This window comes from Schistocerca cancellata, chromosome 9 (genome assembly GCF_023864275.1).
Source record: "Schistocerca cancellata isolate TAMUIC-IGC-003103 chromosome 9, iqSchCanc2.1, whole genome shotgun sequence".
In the NCBI taxonomy this organism is placed as follows: Eukaryota; Metazoa; Arthropoda; class Insecta; order Orthoptera; family Acrididae; genus Schistocerca; species Schistocerca cancellata.
This window is the reverse complement of record NC_064634.1, coordinates 112,626,951-112,653,517: the sequence shown is the minus strand read 5'-3', so window position 1 is coordinate 112,653,517 and position 26,567 is coordinate 112,626,951. Positions and strand designations below refer to the sequence as shown.

At 42.2% G+C, this 26,567-nt stretch overlaps 1 protein-coding gene across 2 annotated transcripts in view; it reads right to left on the bottom strand.

The window, feature by feature from the left end:
• Positions 1–26,567, bottom strand: part of LOC126101619 (AP-5 complex subunit mu-1-like) — a 71,996-nt gene that overhangs the window by 16,515 nt on the left and 28,914 nt on the right. The window contains exons 5-8 of one of the 2 annotated variants that reach the window (XM_049912303.1): positions 5,345–5,470; positions 5,180–5,275; positions 3,708–3,974; positions 3,295–3,594 (exon numbers count right to left, since the gene is read on the bottom strand). In XM_049912303.1, coding sequence (XP_049768260.1) covers positions 3,295–3,594; positions 3,708–3,974; positions 5,180–5,275; positions 5,345–5,470 — 789 coding nt within the window. The remainder of the gene's footprint in view (positions 1–3,294; positions 3,595–3,707; positions 3,975–5,179; positions 5,276–5,344; positions 5,471–26,567) is intronic. The other variant, XM_049912304.1, reaches the window with a different exon arrangement.

Below are 26,567 nucleotides of genomic sequence, written 5' to 3'. Positions count from 1 at the left end.
AGCCAAAATTTTGGTACTGCCGATGAGCATATTAAAAGTAGGAAAAGCTTTTAGAACTGTCAGTCTTTTGTCTTCCCTCCCCAATGAAGAAACTACAATTCCATTGGTATAGTTTTTCCTGCTTTTAATTTGTTTACTGGCAGTATTGGAATTTTGCCAACCATTCTGTCTCCTAGTAAGTTTACAGTTTTCTCAAGCGAGTTCTCCTTCTGATACAACTAGGTATGTATGCACATGCAGTATATTCTACATTTCTCTGATTATGGAGAAACAGATGCATAAAATAAAGTCTCCCCTACTGATACACAAAAGTCTTAAAATAAAGGAATAAGTGACATTTACAGGTTCATATTAACATGAGATTAGCAAACTATATAGCTGTACCTTAAAACACTTACAAAAATTGCTATTGCTACATGCAGATTGCAATTATCCTACAACTTTATTAGTTTTAAGCTGCAGATCTTTCAAGTAAGAAATACTTTAACTCTGGACAGTACAAGCAAATGAAAAATCGCATATGCACAGTGAGATGCAAATGACACACAATGCTGAACAGGAGACACCTGAGTACACATCAGCACTACACAATGTACCCATGCAGGTGAGTGTTCTCTACAAGTTATCTCTGTAGAAGGACAACATCCAAAAGCTGAGCAACATTTTCAGTCTCGTCAATCACTCAAAGCCTCACTTATATGATAAATGTTTACCTTCATTCTTTCCATTATTTACAATCAAAGGTTTTCTACTGCCATATTTAAATGTTCAAATGTGTGTGAAATCAATAGGGACCAAATTGCTGAGGTCATAGGTCCATATTTAATATGTCAATATATAAACTCAATTGTCTTTTAAGTTTACCACTGTGGTAATCATGCAATTTGTATGATGGATGTAGTACTTACTAATGTCTTGACACAACCTGATATATTCAGTCTCATAATATGAAGCAGGCTTGAGAAACCTGAGTTACATGAGTTGCATGGGAATGAATATGGAAAAGATATGAATGAGCACTGTGTACATGTTTCATTTGTGTGCAGCAGTAGGTTGAATAAAATCTGTTTTATTCTGGGGTTGGGTTGGTTTGGGGAAGGAGACCAGACAGCGAGGTCATCGGTCTCATCGGATTAGGAAAGGAAGTCAGCAGTGCCCTTTCGAAGGAACCATCCCGGCATTTGCCTAGAGCGATTTAGGGAAATCACGGAAAATCTAAATCAGGATCGCCAGACACGGGATTGAACCGTCGTCCTCCCGTTTTATTCTGGTTAAGCACATCATTAGTATCCAACTTTTTCCATTTAATGAAATATTATCCACCACCCTCTTTCAGCTCTAAAATACTTAAGATTTCACTTAAAATGTGTACTGAAAAATTATCAGTGAAATATAAATATGGAAGGAGTAAATGTAACAATTCATCATACAGTTAAGCTGACAACAGGTATATAAATAAGACTGAAAAGAGTGTCAACTTTTAAAGTCCTTCTTCAGAGCTAACAAAATACATGTACAAAGGCACAGATCCACCTGCTCATTTGAACCTTCTTCAGGGCAAACAGTTTCTTTTCTGCTCCAATTCACTTAGTGGCCTACAATCCTCGCAGCACATCTACCCAGCACGCAAGCTGGTCTAACCAATACACCGCTAACTGTAGCCCATCGACCTGTGGGGGAGGTAGGTACCATTCTGCTGCCTACTGTGTCATGAGGTATTTGGAGAAATGAAACGGAGCTGCCAAGAAAGCCTGCAAGGAACATGATGTGACACAATGTGCCATTCATCTGCAAGCTGTCATTGCACTGTTGCGTCAGAGATCCGTGCAATTGTGAGGAGGTGGGGGAGGGGAGGGGAGGGGAGGGAAGGGGAGGGGAGAGGAGGGAGGGTGGGTGGGTAGCAGTGATGGACAGTAAGATGCAGATGGTGAAGCCAACAATCCACCTGTGGCGGGCCTCAGGCCAGTGGTTCAGATAGGATGAAGTGTCACTGACCTACCTCCAAACAGGCCACTGTGCCATAATAGATGGCTTTCTACTCCAGTGAGGCGATCCCCCAGTCAGTTATGCCTATGATGAGAAAATCACTAAACATCACATTCTTACTGAATGTAGTGTATATTGTGATGAGAGGGCAGAAGCAAATTTCTGTAGTGAGTTGCCCTTTATTTTAGCTGACGACAAGACGAGTGTGCTGAAAGTTTTAAAATTTTGTGAAGGTCTCCAGCCTAAGTTTCTCGGCTGAAGATTTTAGTTTCTTATAGAGTGGCTGGCGCATCCTTTTTTCAGCTACTGGCCAGCCACAACCATCTATTGCATTGTTTTATGTCTTTCCCTTGCTTTTTCCTCTTTTGTCTACTTTTTCACTCTGCCAATGTGCCTCATTTGTGTCATTTTACGGGTGTGTGTGTGGAGGGGGGGCTCTGGGAGTGAGGATGGTTTCAATCATTCACAACGTTTTAGTATGGGTGCAAAACACCTTCCTGTTGCAAACACATCCCAACATATCATGATCATCAGCATTATCATCCACCTGCATAGCTACATTATCCCGGATGACTTGTGCTGGCACTGCAGCTCAACTGCAGTGTAGGATCAGGTCAGGAGGATTGGGTGAGAGGAGAAAGGAAGCAGGGAGTGGGAGGGCAGTTTGGGGCAGGTTGGCTGACAGCTAGCAGGGAGAGGCGCAGCAGGTGAATGTGGTGCTGGTGAGCTTGCTGTGGATGCATGCAAGGCGAGTTGTTGGAAGCACGTGATGACTTGAAAGAGTAAATCAGGAGGGGGAGGTGGAATTGAGGAAGAGTGCAGAGAGGAGGCTATGGAAGTAGACTGAATGAAGTTAAGGAGGATACTGCAAGGACAACCAAAATCTATGTAAGTCAGGAGATGCTTGTGTCTCAGCATGGGAAAAGGGGGGGGGGGGGATCATGTGTGACAGTTTGAGAAGAAGCTATTGAAATCAGGCCTAATGTACTCAGTAGTATGTTCTGGCACTGAATGGTCAACCCTGCTCTCGGCCATTCATTTAGGTGGCCAGCCAGGTAGTAGTCATGCTCACTTCAAACACTGTGCATAAGTTGTAGTAGCACTCATGTATTATATGACTGCTTTGAAAGGTGTCTCAGCATACAACACAACAAGGTTACCCATGACATGACTGGAAGGCATTTTTTTTTTTTTTTTTTAAGTGGTCCTACAATTTGCTATTCCATAGAATCATGTGGACTATAACTGAAACTCAGGTACAAAAATATTTGGAAGGATTCACCAATGCATGACCTAACACATACTTACCATTGCACACATAGTAGCACTGGAAGCCAAATCGGGCTGTGACGGCTGGTCAGCTGCCTTCTGAAGCCGCACTGTGCAGTCCAAACTGACTTCCGGAGGCTTAGAAGGAAATTTTGAACCTATATTCCACAAAATTTCATTCTTTGCTCGGATAGTAATGCTCCCCTGTGATGTGTTTGGTTTCACTCTCAAGATGGCTAAACCAGGGAAAGGTATAACTGCCTGAAGTTGTTGGAAAACGTTTCTCATGTCACTGCTTAGCTGCAGTTTCAGGCTCACTGCTGCCACATTTTCATTGACCTGAAACAATACTGCATGCAATTCAGACAAGTTCTGCAACCTAAACACAATAAGGACAACAGTAATCTGAGAGAGTGTAACAGACATTACACACAGGAATTTAAACACACTACCTTAACAGCAAGATCTCCTTTAATGGGAGGCTCGCAGATGCTGTGCACGATATAGCAGCACAGTGGCTGTTTGTCTGACGGCCTGAAGCGGATGCGAGTCACTGTGCCTTTAGTTTCGACACTCCCCGTCGTCGAACTTATCGACAGTGTCTGTCCTGGGGGTTGCTGCATGATAATGGATACTTCTGGTGCTATGCCTTCCACTTCAGCTTTGCAAGTAACTACTCCATAAACTTCTGTTGAATCCTTCACTTCTGATTGTCCAAACTGTTGGCCAAATAAAAAGATAACATAATTTTTGTTTATGTTACTAGATATAACAAAATGGACTGTAATTAGTGAAGGATACCACAATGTATTATTTATTATTCAAATTGCCCCTTCTCCAAAAATTTGTTTGAGCTACGCGTAGATTCAGAAAAGTTCTGTATGCCAACACACACTGATTTTCTTCACACTGAAACTTTAGTTATACTGGAAATGCTGTACTAATGATTAAACTGAATGTAATCTCAAAATGGGTGCAATTTTATCCTGGGTATATCAAAGCACAAATGCCTACACACGTCTGCATCTCAAGAATGCTGATGACCAACTGGGGTCAATTCAAATATTATGTTCAGCATCTGTACAACATGTTAACAACAGTAATTTGTAAACCATTGTCAGCAGGCACAGATTATTTTTACTGCAAGATACAGATTATCTAGCAGACAATTGATACCTACTACAGTGACAAATTAAAGAATCAGTTTAGAAAATGCTAAAAAAAATAGTGAATAATATGATGTGTGAGGATATATGATCCTCACAACTCAGCTACATAACAACAAGAGTGTGTACAAACAGTACATAAACTGTTTGAAATACACTGTAACAGTTGTTGATTTTGTCTGAATACAATAGTTGTAATTTTTACCACAAAGTGGTGAACTATGATTCTTCAGTTCATTTTTGTAGCTTCTTTGGTTTCCTTTCTTTCCCTGATGGCTTCTTCTCCACCATTTTCTTCTTCTTCTTTATTGGCACCCATCTTTGTTTCATCTGTACATTTTCCTTTCCTCACCTCATGTGTTGGCTGTCCTTTCTGTCACTCGTAGCTTTACACATTTCAGGTCTCATCTGTCAGTAGTCTACTGATAATTTCCCTCTCACCCTGTCCTACTGTTTCTCCCTGTATTTGTAGACCTGTATGACTCCACTCACTTCCTGACAAGAGCCATTTCATACAACTCTTTTCTCTCTATTGAAAAAAGGAAGGACTTCTGGTTAGAAAAGCTTTGTGTCACTGTCCATATCCTGAGTCAGTATCAGGGTTTGGGGTCCATTTGCACACAGTGTTTATGGCAAAATTCTACCTGTCTTGTCATGCGGCATGTGGAAGAACAACTTACAGTTTTATTCCTCTGAGTTTTGGAATGCTGTAGACAGTCTACTCCAGTGCATCATATTTAATGAAATGCCATTATTACCTGCATGGAGCGAACTTCTTCTCTAACATGGAAGACCACCTGGGATTTTCCTTTGTGTGGGACCGGATTCCACAGAGGTTGCTGAAAGGAAGCAGCCTAGAATAATTCTTGGTGCATTTTCCTAAATAATTTCATATTTTATAATACAATCTTAGTAATGTATACCTTTATTTTGCTTTTTGACGCTGGAATTGTAAGTTGAGAGGCAATGACTGGATCACAACACACAGGACGTCCGAATGGAAGTGAAACAGAAATATATTTGTTGATTTCTGCTAGTGCAAGTGAACCCTAGTAAAATATATAAAAATTTAGTAATACATTAACAGCTTTAGCAACAATTACAAGTATGACTGTAGTAATGAAGTAGGAGTTGGGTTGGGTTGTTTGGGTAAGGAGACCAGACAGCGAGGTCATCGGTCTCATCGGATTAGGGAAGGACGGAGAAGGGAGTTGGCTGTGCCCTTTCAAAGGAACCATCCAGGCATTTGCCTGGAGCGATTTAGGGAAATCACGGAAAACCTAAATCAGGATGGCCGGACGCGGGATTGAACCGTCGTCCTCCGGAATGCGAGTCCAGTGTCCTAGCCACTGCGCCATCTCGCTCGGTGACTAGTAGGAATTCAGGATATTAATTCAGGCACAGAAGAGACATTATGGACTGCATACATAGAGAACCAACATATGTAACAACAAGTTATCAGAACTGGAATGATGAAACAATGAGGTGATTACTGTGATTCTATCAACTCGGTTAAATTTATATTTCATCAGTATATCAAGTGGTTAAACTTTGAATACTACAGTTTACTACGTTAAATGAATGATCCAGAATGTTTTTTCATTATCTTCAATCATAATATAATTAATTAAATAAAATAATTATTAAAAGAATTATGAGTTGTTAATTTGGTCACACTGCACCTGTCTCGCTACGTTTCCACCAAATTTTTCTCTATTGTCACCATTATATTAATGCCTAGGTCTTTGATAATCCCAATCAGAAAGACAGTGTTTGTTGCACAGAAATGTGTAATGACAATAGTGTGTGGTTTCACCACTAAAACCTCTTGTTGATGGTTCTTTTAAACAGTACTAAGCAAGGTGGTGGCTTGGTTAGCACTCCGAATTCACATTTGGGAGGAAGACGGTTCAAATGTCTGGCTGGCCATCCAGTTTGAGGTTTTCCATGATTTCCCTAGATTGCTTAAGCAAATGCCAGGATGTCTCTTTTGAAGAGGGAATGGCCAATTTCCTTTCCCATCATTCTATAGTCTGCATTTATGCTCTGCATCTTGTTGTCAACGGGATGCTAAACTCGGATTTTCCATCTTTAAAAAGTTGTGCATGCTGGCAGCCTCACAATACATTTTCCCCTTATAAAGTTTGTTTACAATCAGTTTTGATTCAAACACACCAGTGTCATTCATAAATATACTTTTAGGATGAGAAATGACATGCACTACTCATCACTCAGCCTTAATGTGCCACAGGAAGGAATGAAACAATATTACGAAAAGGACAGTTGCTACCCACCATATAGTGGAGATGCTGAGCCACAGATGGGCACAACAAAAAGACTGCCACTGACATGAGCTTTTGGCCAACAACGAGTGAGGTTTTCAGTCATAAAAAATGAGAGAGAGTTTTCACATAAATTAAAGATAGTTTAAGATGAAGGCAAAGGACAATTGCAGAAAAAATTGTTAGCATTCTGCCATTCACTGAGAAAATGTATTACAATTGTAAACTGACTCCCACACTTAAGTTCATATACATAGGTCACTAAAGTAGAAATGTTATTTAAAATGTTGGTGAGTACAGGACATTGTTGACTGTTTACTATGACAGATGTACATTTGTACACATAACATTACAAATGTTGGAAGTACTTGAAAATGGCTAACAGCCTAAATTGGCAGTCATTTTATAAGAACCGGGGTGGAGAATGGAATAAAGTTGTGGCTATGGCACCTGAAATGAAAAACTTTATTGATTCATTTCACATCACAGCAAAAGTAACTCAAATAACTAATTTAACTCATTTTACCTGACAGCTGTTCAAAAACGATTTTTCAGCAAATCACAAGGGTGCAGTGACAGTCATGTAGCTCTTGTGGTGAAGTGACGTTACCACACTACAAGACAGTATTACAGCTCACATTTGTTGCTCAGAAATAATTATATTAGCACCAAATAGCGAATTACTTACTTTTCACAGAAGTTGCCTTACTCAGAAGTTTGTGTTATGATTAGTATTGTTGTAGCCTAATACCTCACGTTAGTAGGCTGGTGTGAAAAATCAAGAAAGAAAGTAACTTTTGCATGATGTGCCAAGTAACATAGCTCAATAAAACATGGACCATACAAAGAAAGAATTGCTACAGTATAATACAGAAGGTAACTGAAAAGAATATGTAATGATACAAATGGAAATGACACTCTTATTCAAAGACAATAATTACACTGTAGTCATTGTGATTTATGATGCTCTGATGGGCATCACAGAAGGTAAGACATGGTTCTTAATAGTATGTGTGATCACCACAGACAGCAGTACATGGTTGACAATGTGCTCCCATACTGGTGACAAGGTTGGTAAGGAGTTCGTATGGTAGGGCACACCATTCCTGCACCAGCGACTGACAACTGCTGGATGGTCATCGGTGCATATGGATGAGTTGCAGCAAGTCCCCCCTTGGGTCCCACATGTTCTCACTAGGATTTGTGTAAGGGGAACAGGCAGGCAGGGTGGTCCATTTGTTTAATGTCCTCTCATTCCAAGAGCTCTTCCACCTGCACTGTTTGATGCAGTCACACTTAGTCGTCCATAAAAATGAAGTCAGTACTGAATGTTCCCCTGAAAAGAGGCACATGGATAGGAGTATAGTGTCACAACAATGTAGACTGGTTAGCGTACTGCGTACAAAGATTTGGGGATCAGTATGCCCTTGCAGTTTTACGCCTGTCCACACCGTAACTCCTCGACCATCAAAACGAGTATGTTTGATGGTGTTCCTTGAATCATTATGTGTTCTCACCTTTTGCCATGTGAGAGTACATCCAAAATCATTACTCAGACTGAATCTGCTTTCATGCAAGAAGATCACACATCTCCGCTCATCACTGGTCCAGCCCCTATGCTCTTGGCACCATTGCTGTTGATGCGCAGGTGTCAGTGGAATACAAGGTACTGGTTATTAGGCACAGACACCACCCCTGTACAGTCATCATGCCACTGTGGAGCATGAGATTGGGTACCTAGGAATACTGTTAAATGTGGTTGCAATGGCTGTTTTGACATGGGGTCCCTTCTTGCCTGTTACACAATGTAGTGGTTAGCTGACCACGGCCAGCCACCACCTTTCCTATGGATAGTGGTGCCTACGGTGCAGAATGCTTTCAAAACACGTGAAAAAATGCTGTGAGCAATACCAAACTACTGGGTGACATGTGTCGCACTTCGTACTTCATCCAGTTTCCCCGATGAGTCTTCCCCATGGAAAGTCGTCAAAATGTCTCTGGGCCATGTTGTAATGAAGAAAACCACCACAGTGCACCATAATTGCTTGCTTATTGACACACACTGTTTTTTCCTTTTCCTCAACTGCCTCTTGTTGCTGTTGAATTTTTTCTGTCACTTATATCTTCCTTCACGTCTGGAAATGATTTGTTAATATTAACAAAGCCAAGCTGCCATCATGGTGGAGAGTCCACGTTAGACTGTAGCCCCCCCCCCCTCCACACACACACACACACACACACACACACACACACACACACACACACAACAAGCTGGGTAAATTAATTCAAAAGACAGAGGAAGGCAAGGACATACCACCACCAATAGGACTGTATTTCATACAGCACCGCAGTGTTCAACCCCGTCTTCAAGTTGAGGACCACTTTATTTTACTATTCAGTCTTAATACACATACCAACTGAGGCTGTTTGGACATACTATCTTCCCTAACTCGTGGTCCTCAGAGCTAAAATATACTGTAAAGGTCTAGAAAAGTGCAGCACACTACAGAGGAGAAGCGTTTCGAGCTCCATTTCCTGTCATCTACTCCCTGTGTCACTCCTGACAGAGTTCTGAGCTAGTTTTCCACAACGTCTCTAATTGTACAGTTTTTTGCATAGCTTTTGATATTTCCCCAATTAGCCCAGTTATTCTTCATTGCCTTGCAACTCCATTCTCAGTTCCCAAAAATGTCATAAGATATGAAACAAATGGTAAACAATAATTATTATAGACAACTCTAGCCATACAACATTAAGAGCAATTGCCAGTAGTTCTAGAGGCACAACTCAAGTACAGGTGATCATTATACTCCTTTTCTTTTTCTTTTTGTTTTTCCCCCTGTCTGGGAGCAGTCTGTTCTTGCCTCCTCATTTGCAACTGATATCTTTCTTCTTCATATTAGTGTAGTTGGATCCAGTAACTAGATCATTCAGGACTGGGCCCCATCGCAACCCTGTCTTCTCACCTCTTCCACATACCCTACCAAAATAATTTTTAAAATTCTACATGCTCAATCCAATTTCTTTACTCGCATTTGATTATACCCAATAACTGCTTTTATTCTACCATGCTTCTCAGCACATCTTTGTTTACCACTCTGTCTATGCATTTTATTTTTTTCCATTTCAGTTTATTCATCAACTAAGTACTGTTAGCTTTACGCTCAACAGTTCCCACACTCACCTAGTGGATTCTCCAACTTTGACAGGTCATGCACACTGTATCTGGTACACTTCTGCATATACCTGTTCAGTGATTCCTGGTGTTAAGCAATATCGCTGCTCACATAAGACGACAGCAAGCTCTCTCTCAGTTATGCACAATTTTCTCATGAAATTTAGGCCACCCACAAAGGAGGTAGCTTACAAAATCCTCATCCCACCAATATTTGAACATTGCTTGTCAGTCTGTGATCTGAAGCAGACAGAACTGGTAGAGGGAATAGAGATAATTCAAATAAAAGCACCTTGTTTCATCACAGGTTTATTTAAAAAGTGCTGATCCAACTCCATCACAGTGTGGTTTAATGTTAAAGTTCTGAGAATGCACATTCTTAGAAGATTAAAGCAATATATTGCTTCCTCCAATGGGTATTTTGTGATAAGACCACAAAGGTAAAAGCAGAGAGATACAAACTCACACGGAGGCTTACGACCAATCTTTCTTCCTGCAAACCATCCATGACTGAAACAGCAAAAGGAGAAGTGACACTCGCGGACAAAGTGGCCTCTGTCACACATCTTAAGGTGGCTCGTCGAGTACAGATGTAGGTGAAGAATAAAGAAAAATCAGTTTCTGTCCACAAATGATATCATTCCTCAGGATTCTGCTATATGACAGCAATCTCCTCAACTGACCCGGAGAACCACCAGGAGCCTGTTAGCAAGGGCTTTCAATCCCTTGCATGCCTGGAAATCAGAGTGGTCACCTTCATCCCAGCAAGGCTTCCTGTGAGTTGGAAACCCAGCTCTCAAACTCCTGCTCGCATCATCTGGCACAAACTGAATGGAAGAAGACGTGGAGCACGGAGACAGCTGTAACTCTCTATGGCTGTGGACGGTGAGACTCTCTGTGCTGTGACTGCAGCAGACAGTGCTACATATCTTTCAGGACTGCCCCTTAACACTGTCATTGGGAACCCGTAAGAGTAACATCGAGTTCGCTTTAAAACAACTGAGTGTTTGGAAAACCTGTACATCTGCCTTTGATTTCTTATATTGTTTATTTAACTGGTTGTTTATGATTTCTTTATTTGTAATTGTTAATGTACTTGTGACTGCAACATCTTTAAATGCTACAGGAGTATTTTTACATGCTCTGCCATGCCCACATTTCAAGAGGCTCCAACTACTTCCTGTCTCCCATCCTCCTGGTCTGAGTTTCAGCAAGACATCCCATACAAAACATTTCTTCCACATTTCTTATAATCATGTTTCGCTATCATTTCAGAAAATACTACTCCTCTTGCAGAATGACAATACTGTTATTGCTTTTCTTGATTTAATGTGTGTTTTGCACCTTCAACTACTTTCTATTCTGTTTCCTACATACTTAAAATCTTGCACACTTTCCAGTTTGTCTTCATTCTGCATTGTTTTTATCCCTCCACCTCATCCTAATGTCATTAATTTCATTCTTTTTCTGGTTATTTTTGATGACAAAAGCACACAAAAACAGGTAAGAACACAACCTGTGTAGCAGAGCGAATGGGGCTATACCACTTGTTCTGGCATCATTACAATTTTTTTCCTTATTTGATCTCATCTTGTTAAAAAGTACATATAAGACAGTTACACAAAATAGCTAACTCCTTATTTATGGTATATTTCATTAGAGGAGGAGTATGTAGTTCTTAAAAGAAGCAATGAATAACATCACTGAGCTGTATTGTACTGTTTATTAATCAAATGAAACTTCATTTACAGATAATACATCATAAAATGGGATAAGTCACATGGTACTTAAACTGATACTTTGTGTAGGTCTAGAGGCCTTTTAGCCATAAATATTTTACCTATTCAGAAAAATAAAGAAACTTATTATGTTTATATACAGACTTACATTTGTATATTTACATACAGGTTGCCATTTGCTACACATAAGAGACATTTGCATTGGGGATGCACTTTGATACACAAACATTACTCCAACATATCATATTCCAAATAGTGATATGTAACTTTTAAGTATTTAAGCAATGCCAGTTTCTGCCTCACTTTAAAATGCATTAGATTATGAACATTTTTATGAGAGATGATTCTACAGTACAAATCCTTCAGTAAAGCATACAAACCTAACATTCAATATAGGCACCAGCTAGCTCTCTCATCTCTCTAGCGCATACACACGCAGAATCATAGAGTGACAGTAATACAGTACCATGTACACTATATACCTTGTTGATTATATTAGATTCAGTTTTCTTTCCACAGACCTGGGTGTGGAACAAGTCAGAAAGTATAAAATAAAAACATGAAACATTTGAATATAATATTCACTACCCTGATAATCGGTCAGGAGATTGTCAAAATACGTGAATCCATTACAGTAAACTGGAACTGCTAATATTTACAGAATTAATACACTTTCAGAAACATAGTTATGCACTTGCAATAAATTTATGATACACAAAACACTCTAATCTTGACTGTTGTGACTAGGTGCTATCAAAACTGAAATCCAACAGACATTTTCACTTAAGCTGGTCTAACAGTCCCTGTTAAGATATTCAACTACAGAATAGAAGGTGCTGCCTATCAAAAAGTATTTGAAACTCTGTTTAAATTGTGCTTTATCTGAAACCAGGTTTTTAATGGTTGCTGGCAATTTATTGAAAATATTTGTTCCCGAATATTGGACCCCTTTTTGGACCAAGGTAAATGACTTTAGGTCTTTATATAGATTGTTCTCATTCCTAGTACTGATACTACGTACTGAGCTATTTGTTGATAATAGAGGCATATTACTTGCAATAAATTTCATTAAGGAATAAATATATTGAGAAGCTTGTGTACAGTAATTTATGGAACCTCAGCTCTGATAAAAGGAAACTGTAAACATGATTAACTGGTGGCATAACCTTAGCAGTTGCCATTATTGACAAATTGACAAGAAGCATATAAAATTATGGACATCTCTTTTTACTTTCAGTGTTTAAAATATATCATCTTGCAACTGTTTTCTTTTATCTGAAAATCTTTGCACCTTGTCATTTTCCATTTTATTGTAGTTGTTAAGCAGTATATTAACACTGGTACAAATTACAGACTTCCACATTTCTGCAAATGAATGTTTGTCACAGATTTCTATTAAAAATCATCATTGCTCAGTATGGAATCAAGGATTAATTTACTTGCCACTTGTCACTGGTTTTGAAGTCTAAGGAAGGACCCGCAACAGTCATCTGATAAAAGCTTTTGCATCCAGCAGAAAGAATACATAACAAACAGTAGTATAATTTTTAATAAGTTTGTGCTCTGCTCCACATGCCAGTTCTCCATCCACTGTAAGGAATTGAGCACATTAGGTGCATTGTAATTTTTTTTAAGGACACTGCAGCAGTAGTAGCCTACAGTTAGTGTATGGACTGATAATTCTGGGGCCAGTCTGACTGACAAATATTTGATTCTAAGTATTTGGTACAAAGCTGGCATTGACTGTGTTATGACATTGTTTTGTCACAACTGGGAAAGGAACTAATCATAAATTTCTTAGTTGAACCAATTACTAAAGAAAGCTCTAGCAAAGAAGACAGTCTCAGCTCTTTTTCTGCTTCAAATATCTGCCATTTAGTTACATGATACTGGGATGCAGACAGCCATTGACACAATCCAAACTTTGCTTCCAGTTTGTTAGTTCTGAAATTTTCCAGGTAGTAGATATGACATTTTTAGTTCTGATACAAGGTAGGTTCTCAGTTTGGATAATGCACATGTGCTATGCTTAACTGCAAAATTTGTTTCTTTAGTGATCGTATCTACATACAAATTCATGGACTTCCATTTATCCAGCCAATTAAGAACCTTCTCGAGAAACACACACCTTCCATCTTCACGGTGTTTTGTAAGTGCTTTTTGCATTACCTCCCTAAGCCTTAGTTCTTTAAAAGGGGCCTTAACACGACAATCTGTCAGCAGGTGCTAATTATGTTTATAAAATTAGCAGTGTCTCCATAATTTTCAATATCACATGTGGGTCCCAACTTAAGTAAACTACACTGGATATTATCATTGAAACTTTGGCAACCAAGCTTTACATTCTGTTTCTCCAATTAGATTAGATTAGATTAAATTCAGCTTTGGTACATAGACCCAGAAAGAAGGTTATTCTCTTGAGTGTGGAACATGTCAGACAGTTTGATATAAAAGACACAGACATTTGAATACAACACTCACTTCCCTGATCATTTGTCAGGAGATTGTCAAGATATGTGAATACATTACAGTACAGTGGAACTGTTAATGCAATGAGGTGGCCACAGCGTTTCCAAGCTTAGATTATATCCAAATTTTAATAATTTGTTCTTTTCAGTTCAAATAGTGATATTATTGCAGAAAATGAAGCTTGTATTCAGATGTGTTTTGTTTTCAAAGCCGGGGAAGAAGAACATCATGCTGTTGTTGTGGTCTTCAGTCCATAGACTGTGTGGCGACCATAGACCGCCAGTAACTGCCACCTACAAAGTGCAGAGTAAACAGTCTTTGGGACTGGATGCTCTTTGGTTCGGTCTCATGGACTGAGATTATGATACGCATGTTGTGAGTTTCTGTATTGTTTTTCTTGTGTTTTTTGTAATTATACGAACCTTAATAGAAGTGCCTGATCGTAGTAAGTTGGAGTTTTCCTGTGTGTGGTCAGTCGCTGTAGCCAGAAAACCCAGAGTGGTGACCCTGAGTTGCGAAAATACATTGCATTCGCTTGCCATGTACCACCGGTTTTGCGCCAATAAAAAATGTCGCAACCCCCAGTTTTTCCGGCAGTGCAGGACGCTGCAACCAAAGAACGGACATTCAACTGTGAAGCACAGCACTTTACTCCGTGAGCTACTAATACACTAGGAATGTTCATATCTCCGGTGTTTGCTTTGACCAGCCAGATGAACCTAACCTCCGCTGGCACACCACACCGGGCGCTGTACAGATTGGTGCAGACACCTTCTATGGCATTCTACACTCAACAGGATGCTCCTCCAGCACAAGATCGCAGAAACCCCTCGCCCGAGTTTCTACCGCATAACATGGACCACGCAGCTGTCCAGTTTCAGGGTCCATACGCATCCCCGCCCCCTCCTCAGAGCGGTCCGCTGTTTAATGTGTCCCCCTCTGTGCCGGTCGAAGGGACACTCAGTCAACCGCGCCAGGCAATGTATACACCTACCCATCCTGCCGCCCCATGCACATCTCGGGCAACACACCTGCCGTGGTTCCGCCCTATCACTCAGTGCTCAATCGCGATTTCGCGCCTCTGCTCAAGATTTCGTCTGCATGGGCCGTTGATCCTTCTGCCCCATGCTCATTGTGTGGCCGTACAGATTTCCCGCCTACAAGGACTGGATATCATGTCCCACCTGCACAGCTAACAGACATTCAATGCAACACATTGCCCGCCACTGAGGTACAGTTCGCATCAGTGAACACCATGCAGATTCCCTGTACAATTTGTGCCTGTCCTACACCCTGCAAGTGCTAGTCCCCGGTCATCTTCAGCAGTTGCCGCCATTGCAACCGGACAACCCAGTGACGTGGTTTATCTTGGTGGACAACATGTTGGACATACATGGTATTGCGGACGACAGCACTCCTTTTGTGTGTTTAGTGAACCACCTGCATGACCAACCTGATCTCATCAGTGACTTGTTGCTGAACCCACCCAAGAGCAACAAATATACCTCTGCCTGTGCATTACTCATTGAACGCCTTTCTCGTCTGCCAGCCGATACTATTCACAACATTATTTATGACCAGAATTTAGGCAACAGAATCTCCTCACAGCTGCGTGCACAGTTCAGTACCGAGATCTTGCCGAACTTAGCGTTCTTGCCATTGTGGTTGGTGAAGCTGCTGCAAGAACTACAATTACATTTGCTCCCAAATACCGCAGCATCACTCGAGCATTAACTACAGCTGGCAGACCAGGCATACGTCATTATTCGGCACCACCACCTCCCTCCATGCAGCACAGTGCCTAATACCACTGAGGTTGGTAATCCTGTGAATATACTTCCACTGTCGGGTGGTAGAGTCCGGGCACATGCGTATCACGGACAGCACACGGAACAGCAGCCACCTAGCAGCCAAGACTGGGAATTGTGAGTGGGCCAGCACCAGCCTCTCTCCACCCCAACCGGGCAAGCACCTACCCACCCCGCCTTCCCCTCGCCTGTCGCTTTGGCTGGTGGGACAAGTACAGCTGACTAATGCATATGCTAGTTCCACTCCACTTACAGGCATGCTGCTTGCAACTGCCGCCAACCCTGCGCTTTTCCAAATGTCGCATGCGGGCCGCAGTAGGCGCCACAGCTCGTGGATACATGCAAGGGCGCCCACAGATGTTGCATTCTGTCAGATCTCCCACCTCACGAGGACGTCTGCACGCCTGGGATTGAGTTCGCGCCAGTATTTTCTGGTCGATACTGGAGCAGACATTAGTGTCATACATCCCACATTTACCATAATGGACACGACACCAGCCAAACTGTTCCTTCGAGCAGCAAATAAATCGCTACTCCGTGTCGACGGTTTGGCCAAGTTACTTATTGAACTCATACCTCGTAAGCAGTTCACTTGGTCCTTCTATGTGGCTAACGTGGAAGACCCAATATTAGGCATCAATTTCCTTTTTCATTTCGGACTGTCTCCAGACCTCCAGTCAGCCGCATTATTGCACCACACCTCGTCCACTCATACCGTATGTTCAGTCGCCTCCTTGGCCTCCCCCCCCCCTTCCCGATGATTTCGACACGGCCTTCATTGAGTGCTCTTCACTGGCACACAGCTTCAGTCCAAGCACCCTGCAGTTGCTGATCTCCGCACTTACAACGCCAAACTGAACCATGCCATATCGTCAGCTACGCAAGACCTCACTAAGGCACGATGCCTCGTACAACACCTGTCAATGCCGCCCTCCACCACTGGCAACGCACTGCGTGGGACTTTGACACCACCGCCCCCTGACACCGGAGACGCACCTCGTGGAAATTTGTCGCCGCCGATGCGGACAGCTTCCCCGGCACATCAGGTTAGTGACTCTCACGTGCTACCGATGCCCATTTGCGACAGCCCCCTAGTGAGTTCACCAGCCCAGCTGAATGCTATCATGAATGGCACAACACACAAAATTCTCACAACAGATAGGCCACAGTCCGCCGACTGACGCCACATAAACTACACCTCGCTAAGGCTGCAGTAGAGGAACTTCTGCAGGCAGGTATTGTCCGTCCATTGGACAGTACCTGGTCTTCGCCCATACATTTAGTTCCCAAAAAGGACGGCACAGTGCGCCTCTGTGCAGACTGTATTAGACAATTATCTGATACCGCATATACAAGACTTCGTGCAAGTACTTAGCGGAGCACGCATCTTCAGTGTCTTGGACTGCCGCAAGGCATATTTACAGATACCCACGGAACACAGTGACAAACCAAAGACAGCAATAATCACACCTTTTGGCTTCTACGAATTTTGTTACATGCCTTACGGTCTCAAAAACGTTGCCCAAACTTGGCAACATTTTAGACTCACTTCTGTTTAACTGCACATACTGTTACGAATACCTCGACGTCATACTCATGTTTTCCTCTTCTGACAGAGAACACAAACTCCACCTGGCCATGATACAGGACTTATTGACTCATTACGGAGTTGAGATCAATAATGACAAGTCACAACTCTGCTGCACCACTGTCACTTTTCTGGGGTACACCATCTCCTTGGAAGGCATAAGCCCCCCCCCTCAGGAGTGGGTTGACTGCATTCGCAATCTACCTCTCCCAGTGTCATTCCATGAATTATGCCAGTTTTTAGGAACTATCAGTTTCTACTGTCGTAACCTGCCAATGGTGGCAGCAATTCAAGCCCCTTTGTTTCGAGTACAGTGGTCTGACAACATGGTGAGAGCTTTTGCAGACCTTAAGTCAGCATTAGTGTGTGGTGTCACTCTCGCCCACCCTTTGCCAGATGCCTGCCTCTCTACTGCAGTGGCTGCAAGCGATTTTGCAATTGGTGCAGTCCTCCAACAGCATGTCGGTGGCACGATGCAGCCACTCTGTTTTTCTAAGGCTCAACTCAAATGGTCAGCATTTGACAGAGAATTGCTTGCGGTTTATAAAGCTGTAAAATATTTCTGCACAGACATAACAATTTTCACAGACTATCACCCCCTCACTGAGGCTATCCATAACCCTGCTGCTGACCTTCCCCCACATAGGTTTCAGTAGATGGACTTAATTTCCCAATACACAACAGACATCAGTTACATCCAATGTTCAGAAAATGTGGTGGCCAACTACCTATCACGTATCACTGCAATTTCATCCCCCATTAATTTCGATGAATTGGCCCACTAACAGGACACTGAATTGCACAACCTCTGACAGGACCCAGATACTTCCCTCCAGATTGTTTCCTGCAACCTACCGGGCTCGGTCAGGCCACTGTGGTGCAATACGTCCACTAGCACTGTCTGGCCTATTGCTCCCCCTGTGCTGTTGTCACCAAGTATTCACTATGTTACATAACCTTTCATATGCTGGTGCTAAGGCTACTATGCACCTCGTTACAGAATGCTTTCTGTGGCCGTGTGTGAATAGGGATTGTCGTACTTGGGCCCATGTTTATTTACAGTGCCAGCGCAGCAGAGTCAGCAGGCACACACAACCCCGTCTAGGTAAATTCAACATTCCAAAAGGCCACTTCTGACATGTGCATCTGGACCTCATAGGACCGTTACCCATGTCTGATGGTTTCAGGTATATCCTGTCTGTCATCGATCGCGTTACATGTTGGGTGGAGGCAGTACCCCTGCAGGGCACCACAGCAGATTCCATAGCACACGCATTCATATCCTCCTGGATAGCCCAATTCAACTACCCTACCCCATCACCACCGACCAGGGAAGGCAGTTTGAATCCCTGCTGTTTAACAAACTCTGCGTACTCTGTGGGGTGGATAGATTTCGAAATATGACTTATCACCCACAGAGCAACAGACTGGTCAATCGGTGGCACAGGACTCTGAAAGCAGCCTTCATGTGCCACGGTGATGAGTGGTCCGACACCCTGCCCTGGGTTATGTTAGGAATATGCACAGCTTACAAGACAGATCTCTAGGCTTCACTTGTGGAGCTCCTGTATGGCGAGACCCTAGTTCTCCTCGCAGAGTACATCAATGACGAAGCACTCGTCGACCTGTCCCACCTCCCTGCTCTAGTTGAGCATGTCCGGACACATATAGCTGCGATCCACATGCCCCCTCCATGACCAAACACCCGTCCTCAAGTCTTTCTGCATTCGGCACTGGACTCTTGCGAGTTTGTTATGTTACGGGATGACACAGTCAAACCGGCATTACAGCCACCTTACTCTGGCCCGCATTGAGTAGTGGCTCACACGGACAATACTGTGGACATTCTCGTCAGTGGCCATCGGCAGATAGTTTCCCTTCAATGCGTGAAACCAGCCTGGACGATCAAGGAATCTGTACCACACCCTCTCGAGACGAGTGTTCCTCCGTCAGGTGCTGACTCCGATCTCACACAGACTGCCCACTCCCCTGCGCCCCATGATCATATGTGCACTGAGCCTACACCTGTGGGCAACTCAGTTGTTGCATGTGATGATACTCTACCCTCGTTTCACTCAGGCACTGCGTGTGACAATCCACAACCTCAGGCTCAACCACATGTTGTGTGTGACATTACCCCGTCACAAGAGGTGGCACCCAATGCCCACAGTGTTCCAGTGTTTCTCCTGAACTACCTTATTTTTCCCCACCACCTCCCCTACTGCCCCCTGTGTCCATTGTCGACGAAATTTGCATCTCAATCAATGCCTCTGAGATGCCACGCGACAAGCTTTCCTTGCAGCTCTATGAGGGATCCATCTTCGTCCTCCACATAGGGGACACTTCGCACGAGTCCACTTCCAAGTCACATATCACCGTCCTGCACACAGGTTGGATACGGCTGGCATAGCTGCAACATTCAGCATTGACGGGATGCTCATGATGCACACATCCCTCTCCGCCTGTACTGCAACACTGACATCTTCCGTGCCAGTTCAGTTCACACGTGCAGGTCGACCAGTCCGTCCCTCCCAACTGGATGGTGGACTATACCTGCGCTATTCCACACTGCACCAATAGCATGGACTCTTTGCATACGCCTCTATCAACCGGCAAGCATCCCACAACACAGGAAGACACCCATGTCCTGCCTCCAATGCTCTGCAATCCCGGGGGAAAAGGGGGGGGGGGGGGCAACCAACGACCACCAGTAACTACCACCTACAAAGTGCAGAGTAAACAGTCTTTGGGGACTGGTTGTTCTTTGGTTTGGAATGAGGTTACGACGTGCGTGTTGTGAGTTTCTGCATTATTTTTCTTGTGTTTTGTGTAATTATACGAACCTTAATAAAAGTGCCTGATCGTAGTATGTTGGAGTTTTATGTGTGTGGTCAGTCGCTCTCCACGCAACTCTATCCTGTGCGAACCTCTACATCTCCAAATAACTATTGCAAACTACATCCTTCCGAATCTGATTACTGTATTCATCTCTTGGTCTCCCTCTATGATTTTTACCCTCTGCTCCCCACACTTCCTTACAGTACTAAATTGGTGATCACTTGATGCATCACAACGTCTCCTATCAACCAATCTCTTCTTATAGTCAGGTTGTGCCACAAATTTCTTTTCTCCCCAATTCTATTCAGTACCTCCTCATTAGTTACATGTCTACCCATCTAATCTTCAGCACCACATTTTCAAAAGTTTCTATTCTCTTCTTGTCTAAACTGTCTATCATCCACGTTTCACTTTCACACATGGCTACGATCCAGACAAATACTTTCAGAGAAGACTTCCTGACACTTAAATCTATAATCGATGTTTACATATTCCTCTGCCTCAGAAACGCTTTTCTTGTCACTGTCACCCTACATTTTATATCCTCTCTACTTCAGCCATCATCATCTACTACTTTCACACTTTATTTCATAATCTAATTCCCTTAACATTGCCTGATTTAATTTAACTACATTCTATTATCCTTGTTTTCCTTTTGTTGATATTCCTCTTATATCCTGCTTTCAAGACAATGTCCACTTCATACAGCTGCTCTTCCAAGACCTTTGCTGTCTCTGACAGAATGACAATGTCATCAGCAAACCTCAAAGTTTTTGCTTCTTTTCCCTGAACACTAAGTCCTACTCCTAATTTTTCTTTGGTTTCTTTTACTGCTTGTTCAGTGTACAGATTGAACAACATCAGGATAGGCTACAACACTGTCTCACTCCTTTCTCAACCATTTGCTTCCCTTTCATGCCCCTTGACTCTTATTACTGCCGTCTGGTTTCTGTACAAGCTGTAAATAGCCTTTCACTCCCTGTATGCTATAAACGTAGATTTGCCTAACTGATCTTCCCCAAAGTTAACTTCTACCAGTTTTTCCATTCTTCTGCAAAGAATTTGTGTTAGTATTTTGCAACCATAACTTATTAAACCGATATTTATGAAATTTTCACACCTGTCAGCAACTTTGTAATTGGAATAATTACATGCCTCTTGAAGTCTGAGGGTATTTCGCCTGTCTCATACATCTTACATATCAGATGGAAGAGTTTTGTCATGGCTGGCTCTCTCAAGGCTATTAATAGCTCTGATGGAATGTTGTCCTATCCTGGGGCCTTACTTTGACTTTCATCTTTCAGAGCTATGTAAAATTCTCCTCACAGTATCATATCTTCCATCTCATCATCATCATCATCATCTACATCCACTTCCCTTTCTATAATATTACCTTCAAGTTCCTCTGCCTTGTATTGACCCTCTATATACTTCTTTCACCTTTCCCTTTTTTGCTTAGGACTGGTTTCCCATCAAAGCTGATATACAGCTGCTTCTCTTTTCTGCAGAAGCCTCTATAATTTTAATGTGCATGGTATCTATATTTCTCCTAATGAAATATGCTTCTAAATACTTACATTTGTCCTCCAGCCATTCCAGTTTAGCCATTTTGCACTTCCTGTGAATCTGATTTTTTATATGTTTGTGTTCCCTTTTGCCTGCTACATTTTTAAATTTTCTCCTTTCATCAATTAAATTCAATACCTCTTGTATTATCCAATGATTTCTACTAGGCTTTGTCTTTTTACCTATTTGATCCTCTCCTGCCTTCACTACTTCATCTCTTAAAGCTACCCATTCATCTTCTACTGTACTCCTCTTCCTGTTCTAGTCAATTATTGCCTAATCCTCCCTCTGAAGCTCTCAGCATCATCTGGTTCTTTCAACTTATCCAGGTCTCACCTTCTTAATTTCCTACCTTTTCCCAATTTCCCCAGTTTTAATCTACAGTTCTTAACCAATAAGTTATCGTCAGAGTTCACATTTGCCCCTAGAAATGTCTTACAGTTGAAAACCTGATTGCTAAATCTCTGTCTTACCATTACATAATACACTCCTGGAAATTGAAATAAGAACACCGTGAATTCATTGTCCCAGGAAGGGGAAACTTTATTGACACATTCCTGGGGTCAGATACATCACATGATCACACTGACAGAACCACAGGCACATAGACACAGGCAACAGAGCATGCACAATGTCGGCACTAGTACAGTGTATATCCACCTTTCGCAGCAATGCAGGCTGCTATTCTCCCATGGAGACGATCGTAGAGATGCTGGATGTAGTCCTGTGGAACGGCTTGCCATGCCATTTCCACCTGGCGCCCCAGTTGGACCAGCGTTCGTGCTGGACGTGCAGACCGCGTGAGACGACGCTTCATCCAGTCCCAAACATGCTAAATGGGGGACAGATCCGGAGATCTTGCTGGCCAGGGTAGTTGACTTACACCTTCTAGAGCATGTTGGGTGGCACGGGATACATGCGGACGTGCATTGTCCTGTTGGAACAGCAAGTTCCCTTGCCGGTCTAGGAATGGTAGAACGATGGGTTCGATGACGGTTTGGATGTACCGTGCACTATTCAGTGTCCCCTCGACGATCACCAGTGGTGTACGGCCAGTGTAGGAGATCGCTCCCCACACCATGATGCCGGGTGTTGGCCCTGTGTGCCTCGGTCGTATGCAGTCCTGATTGTGGCGCTCACCTGCACGGCGCCAAACATGCATACGACCATCATTGGCACCAAGGCAAAAGCGACTCTCATCGCTGAAGACGACACGTCTCCATTCGTCCCTCCATTCACGCCTGTCGCGACACCACTGGAGGCGGGCTGCACGATGTTGGGGCGTGAGCGGAAGACGGCCTAACGGTGTGCGGGACCGTAGCCCAGCTTCATGGAGACGGTTGCGAATGGTCCTCGCCGATACCCCAGGAGCAACAGTGTCCCTAATTTGCTGGGAAGTGGCGGTGCGGTCCCCTACGGCACTGCGTAGGATCCTACGGTCTTGGCGTGTATCCGTGCGTCGCTGCGGTCCGGTCCCAGGTCGACGGGCACGTGCACCTTCCGCCGACCACTGGCGACAACATCGATGTACTGTGGAGACCTCACGCCCCACGTGTTGAGCAATTCGGCGGTACGTCCACCCGGCCTCCCGCATGCCCACTATACGCCCTCGCTCAAAGTCCGTCAACTGCACATACGGTTCACGTCCACGCTGTCGCGGCATGCTACCAGTGTTAAAGACTGCGATGGAGCTCCGTATGCCACGGCAAACTGGCTGATACTGACGGCGGCGGTGCACAAATGCTGCGCAGCTAGCGCCATTCGACAGCCAACACCGCGGTTCCTGGTGTGTCCGCTGTGCCGTGCGTGTGATCATTGCTTGTACAGCCCTCTCGCAGTGTCCGGAGCAAGTATGGTGGGTCTGACACACCGGTGTCAATGTGTTCTTTTTTCCATTTCCAGGAGTGTAAATTTGAAACCTCTCGGTGTCTCCATGTCTCTTCCACCTATACATATACAACATTCTTTTGTGATTCTGACACCAAATGTTCGCAATGATTAAATTGTGCTCTGTGTGAATCTCTGCAGGCACCTTCCTCTTTCCTTGCTCCCCCCCCCCCCCCCCCCCCCCTCCTGTCCATATTCACCTACTACTTTTTTTTCCTTCTCTTCCTCGGTGCAGTATTCATTGACCCAAACAAATTCTTAAACTGCAAGTGTCTGGGAAAAGACGGCCTGCACTTGAATAGATTAGGATCTGTGAACCTTAGTAAAATGTTCATAGACGTGTATAAAATCCTAAGAAGCAAGGGAAACTAATTCATTCTGATAGGGGTGACAAAGAAAAAATTCAAACTGAAAATAAAAAGTTTAGGTACCAAACAAAGGATGCATGTGAAATAACTAAAACCAAAAATGATCTATTGATGCACTGGAATATAAATGCTTAGGAGGCAGAACTACCAAATCGTAAATTCTCAAAAATCGACGAACTAAAAATTCTGCTTTCAGAATCTGTAAATATTAAAATAATCTGCCTAAATGAACACTGGTTTACCGAAGATAGTATAAAAGTACTAAATAGTATTAATAATTTTAAGGTAGCTGCTAGCGTTTGTAGAATAAGCAAATCTCGTGGAGGCTCCTGCATTCTTGTCAATTCTTCTGTAAGTTATACAGTAAGAGATAGTTTTAATTATTTAAATGAAGAGAGCGTGTTTGAAAGTTGCTCTGTAGAACTAAGTGATCTGAATACACTGGTTATAGCAATCTACAGAATTCCTGGATGTGCGGTAACAAAAGTGTTTTTAGCCAAATTCGAATGCCTCCTGGGAAAACTCCAGAAAGAAAGTAAGAAAAAAGTTGTTATAGCAGCAGACTTCAACTTAAATGTCTTAGTTGAAAGGAATGATTCCACAAAATTTCGTGACTTAATTCAGAAATCTGGTTTCAAGCTAAATTTTTCTGAAGGCACTAGGGAAAACAGCAGATCAGTGACCTGCATTGATAATATTATTACTAACTACAAATTTGACAGTGGTAATTAGCACAAATACTGCTTAGACTTAGGTATTTCAGATCACTCAGCTCTGTTTATTGAGCTCCCAAAAGCAAATAACCTAAAGCCTCCAAAAGTGTGTATAAAAAGGGATCTCAGTAAAAGTAAAATGGATTTATTCCGCAGTAAATTAAGTATAATAAGCTGGCCTGTAGACTACAATAGTTCAAGCTCGATAAAATATGACAAATTCTTAAATTGTTTCTTAGAGGTATTTAATGAATCATTTCCTCGTAGATATAAGCAAAATAAAGTTAATGGTAAACTCAAATGGATTACAATAGGAATAAAAATCTCTAGTGCCAGAAAGAGAGAGCCCCACAATGAGTTAAAATCAAACAGAAATCCGGATTTTGTTAGTTATATCAAACAGTATAAAGCTGTATTTAGGAAAGTTGTAGTGGTAGCTAAAAAAATGGCAAATAATAAATTCATACGAGAACACAGAAATAAGACAAAAGCAGTGTGGTCATTTGTTCAGTCTGAACTAGGAGCCAAAGTAAAAATTCATGAGATTTTGAAAATAAGACATGAAAATGAAATTATAGTAAACCCTGTTCAGATGTCAAGTTGTTTCAATGAATTCTTCCTAAATGTAGTAAGATCGGAAGTGGATATGACATGCTATCAGGGCATCAGAAATTTGGAAAACAGCCAGAACACATCTTTTAAACAATTTGAAAAAATCACCGAAAAGGATGTGGAAAAGGAAATATTGTCTCTAAAAAACAAAACCTCACATGGGTGGGATGAAATAACATCTGTAATCAAGTATGTGTACGATATTATTTCCCAACCACTGTCAACTATTATAAATCAATCTTTTGAACAGGGATGCTTTCCAGAGGTATTGAAATATGGTGAGATCAAACCTCTATTCAAGAAAGGATCGACAGAAGATATGGGGAATTACCGCCCTATCTCTCTCTTGCCGGTCTTCTCTAAAGTGTTTGAAAAGATTGCAGCAAAACAAATTAGTAACTTTCTTACTGTAAATGATATAATTTTTAAAAACCAGTTCGGATTCCAACAGGGTAAAAGCACTGTGAATGCTATAAATGAGTTTATCCAAAAAATATGCTCCACGTTAGATAAAGGTAGAAAGGTCACAGGTATATTCTGTGATCTGACTAAAGCTTTTGATTCAGTGAACCATGCATTACTCCTCCAGAAATTACAGATGTATGGAATCAGAGACACTGCTTTAAAATGGTTTAGCTCTTACCTGTCAGGTAGGAAACGAAGAGTAATTTTAACTTCAAATGGAACCAATTATTCATCAGACTGGAAAACAGTTCCCCAAGGAGTCCCACAAGGTTCGATATTGGGTCCCTATCTGTTTATTTTTTACATAAATGACCTACCACTTGCTATTGATGTCCATTCAGTCTTATTTGCTAATGATACATCAGTTCTAATTGAAAATGAATTGAAAATGAGGTATCTGAAAATATTCCAGAAAAAGCCAAAAATACTTTAGAAAAACTTGAATCTTGGTTCTATCAAAATGGGCTAAAACTAAATGTAACTAAAACCAAAATGATGCAATTTGAAGCTAAATCAGTAGAAAGGAGTGAAATAAAAATAACTTGCAATGATCAGGATATCACAGAAGCAAACCACATGAAGTTCTTAGGCCTAAATCTTGACAAAAATTTAAATTGGAAAGTACACATAGATTAC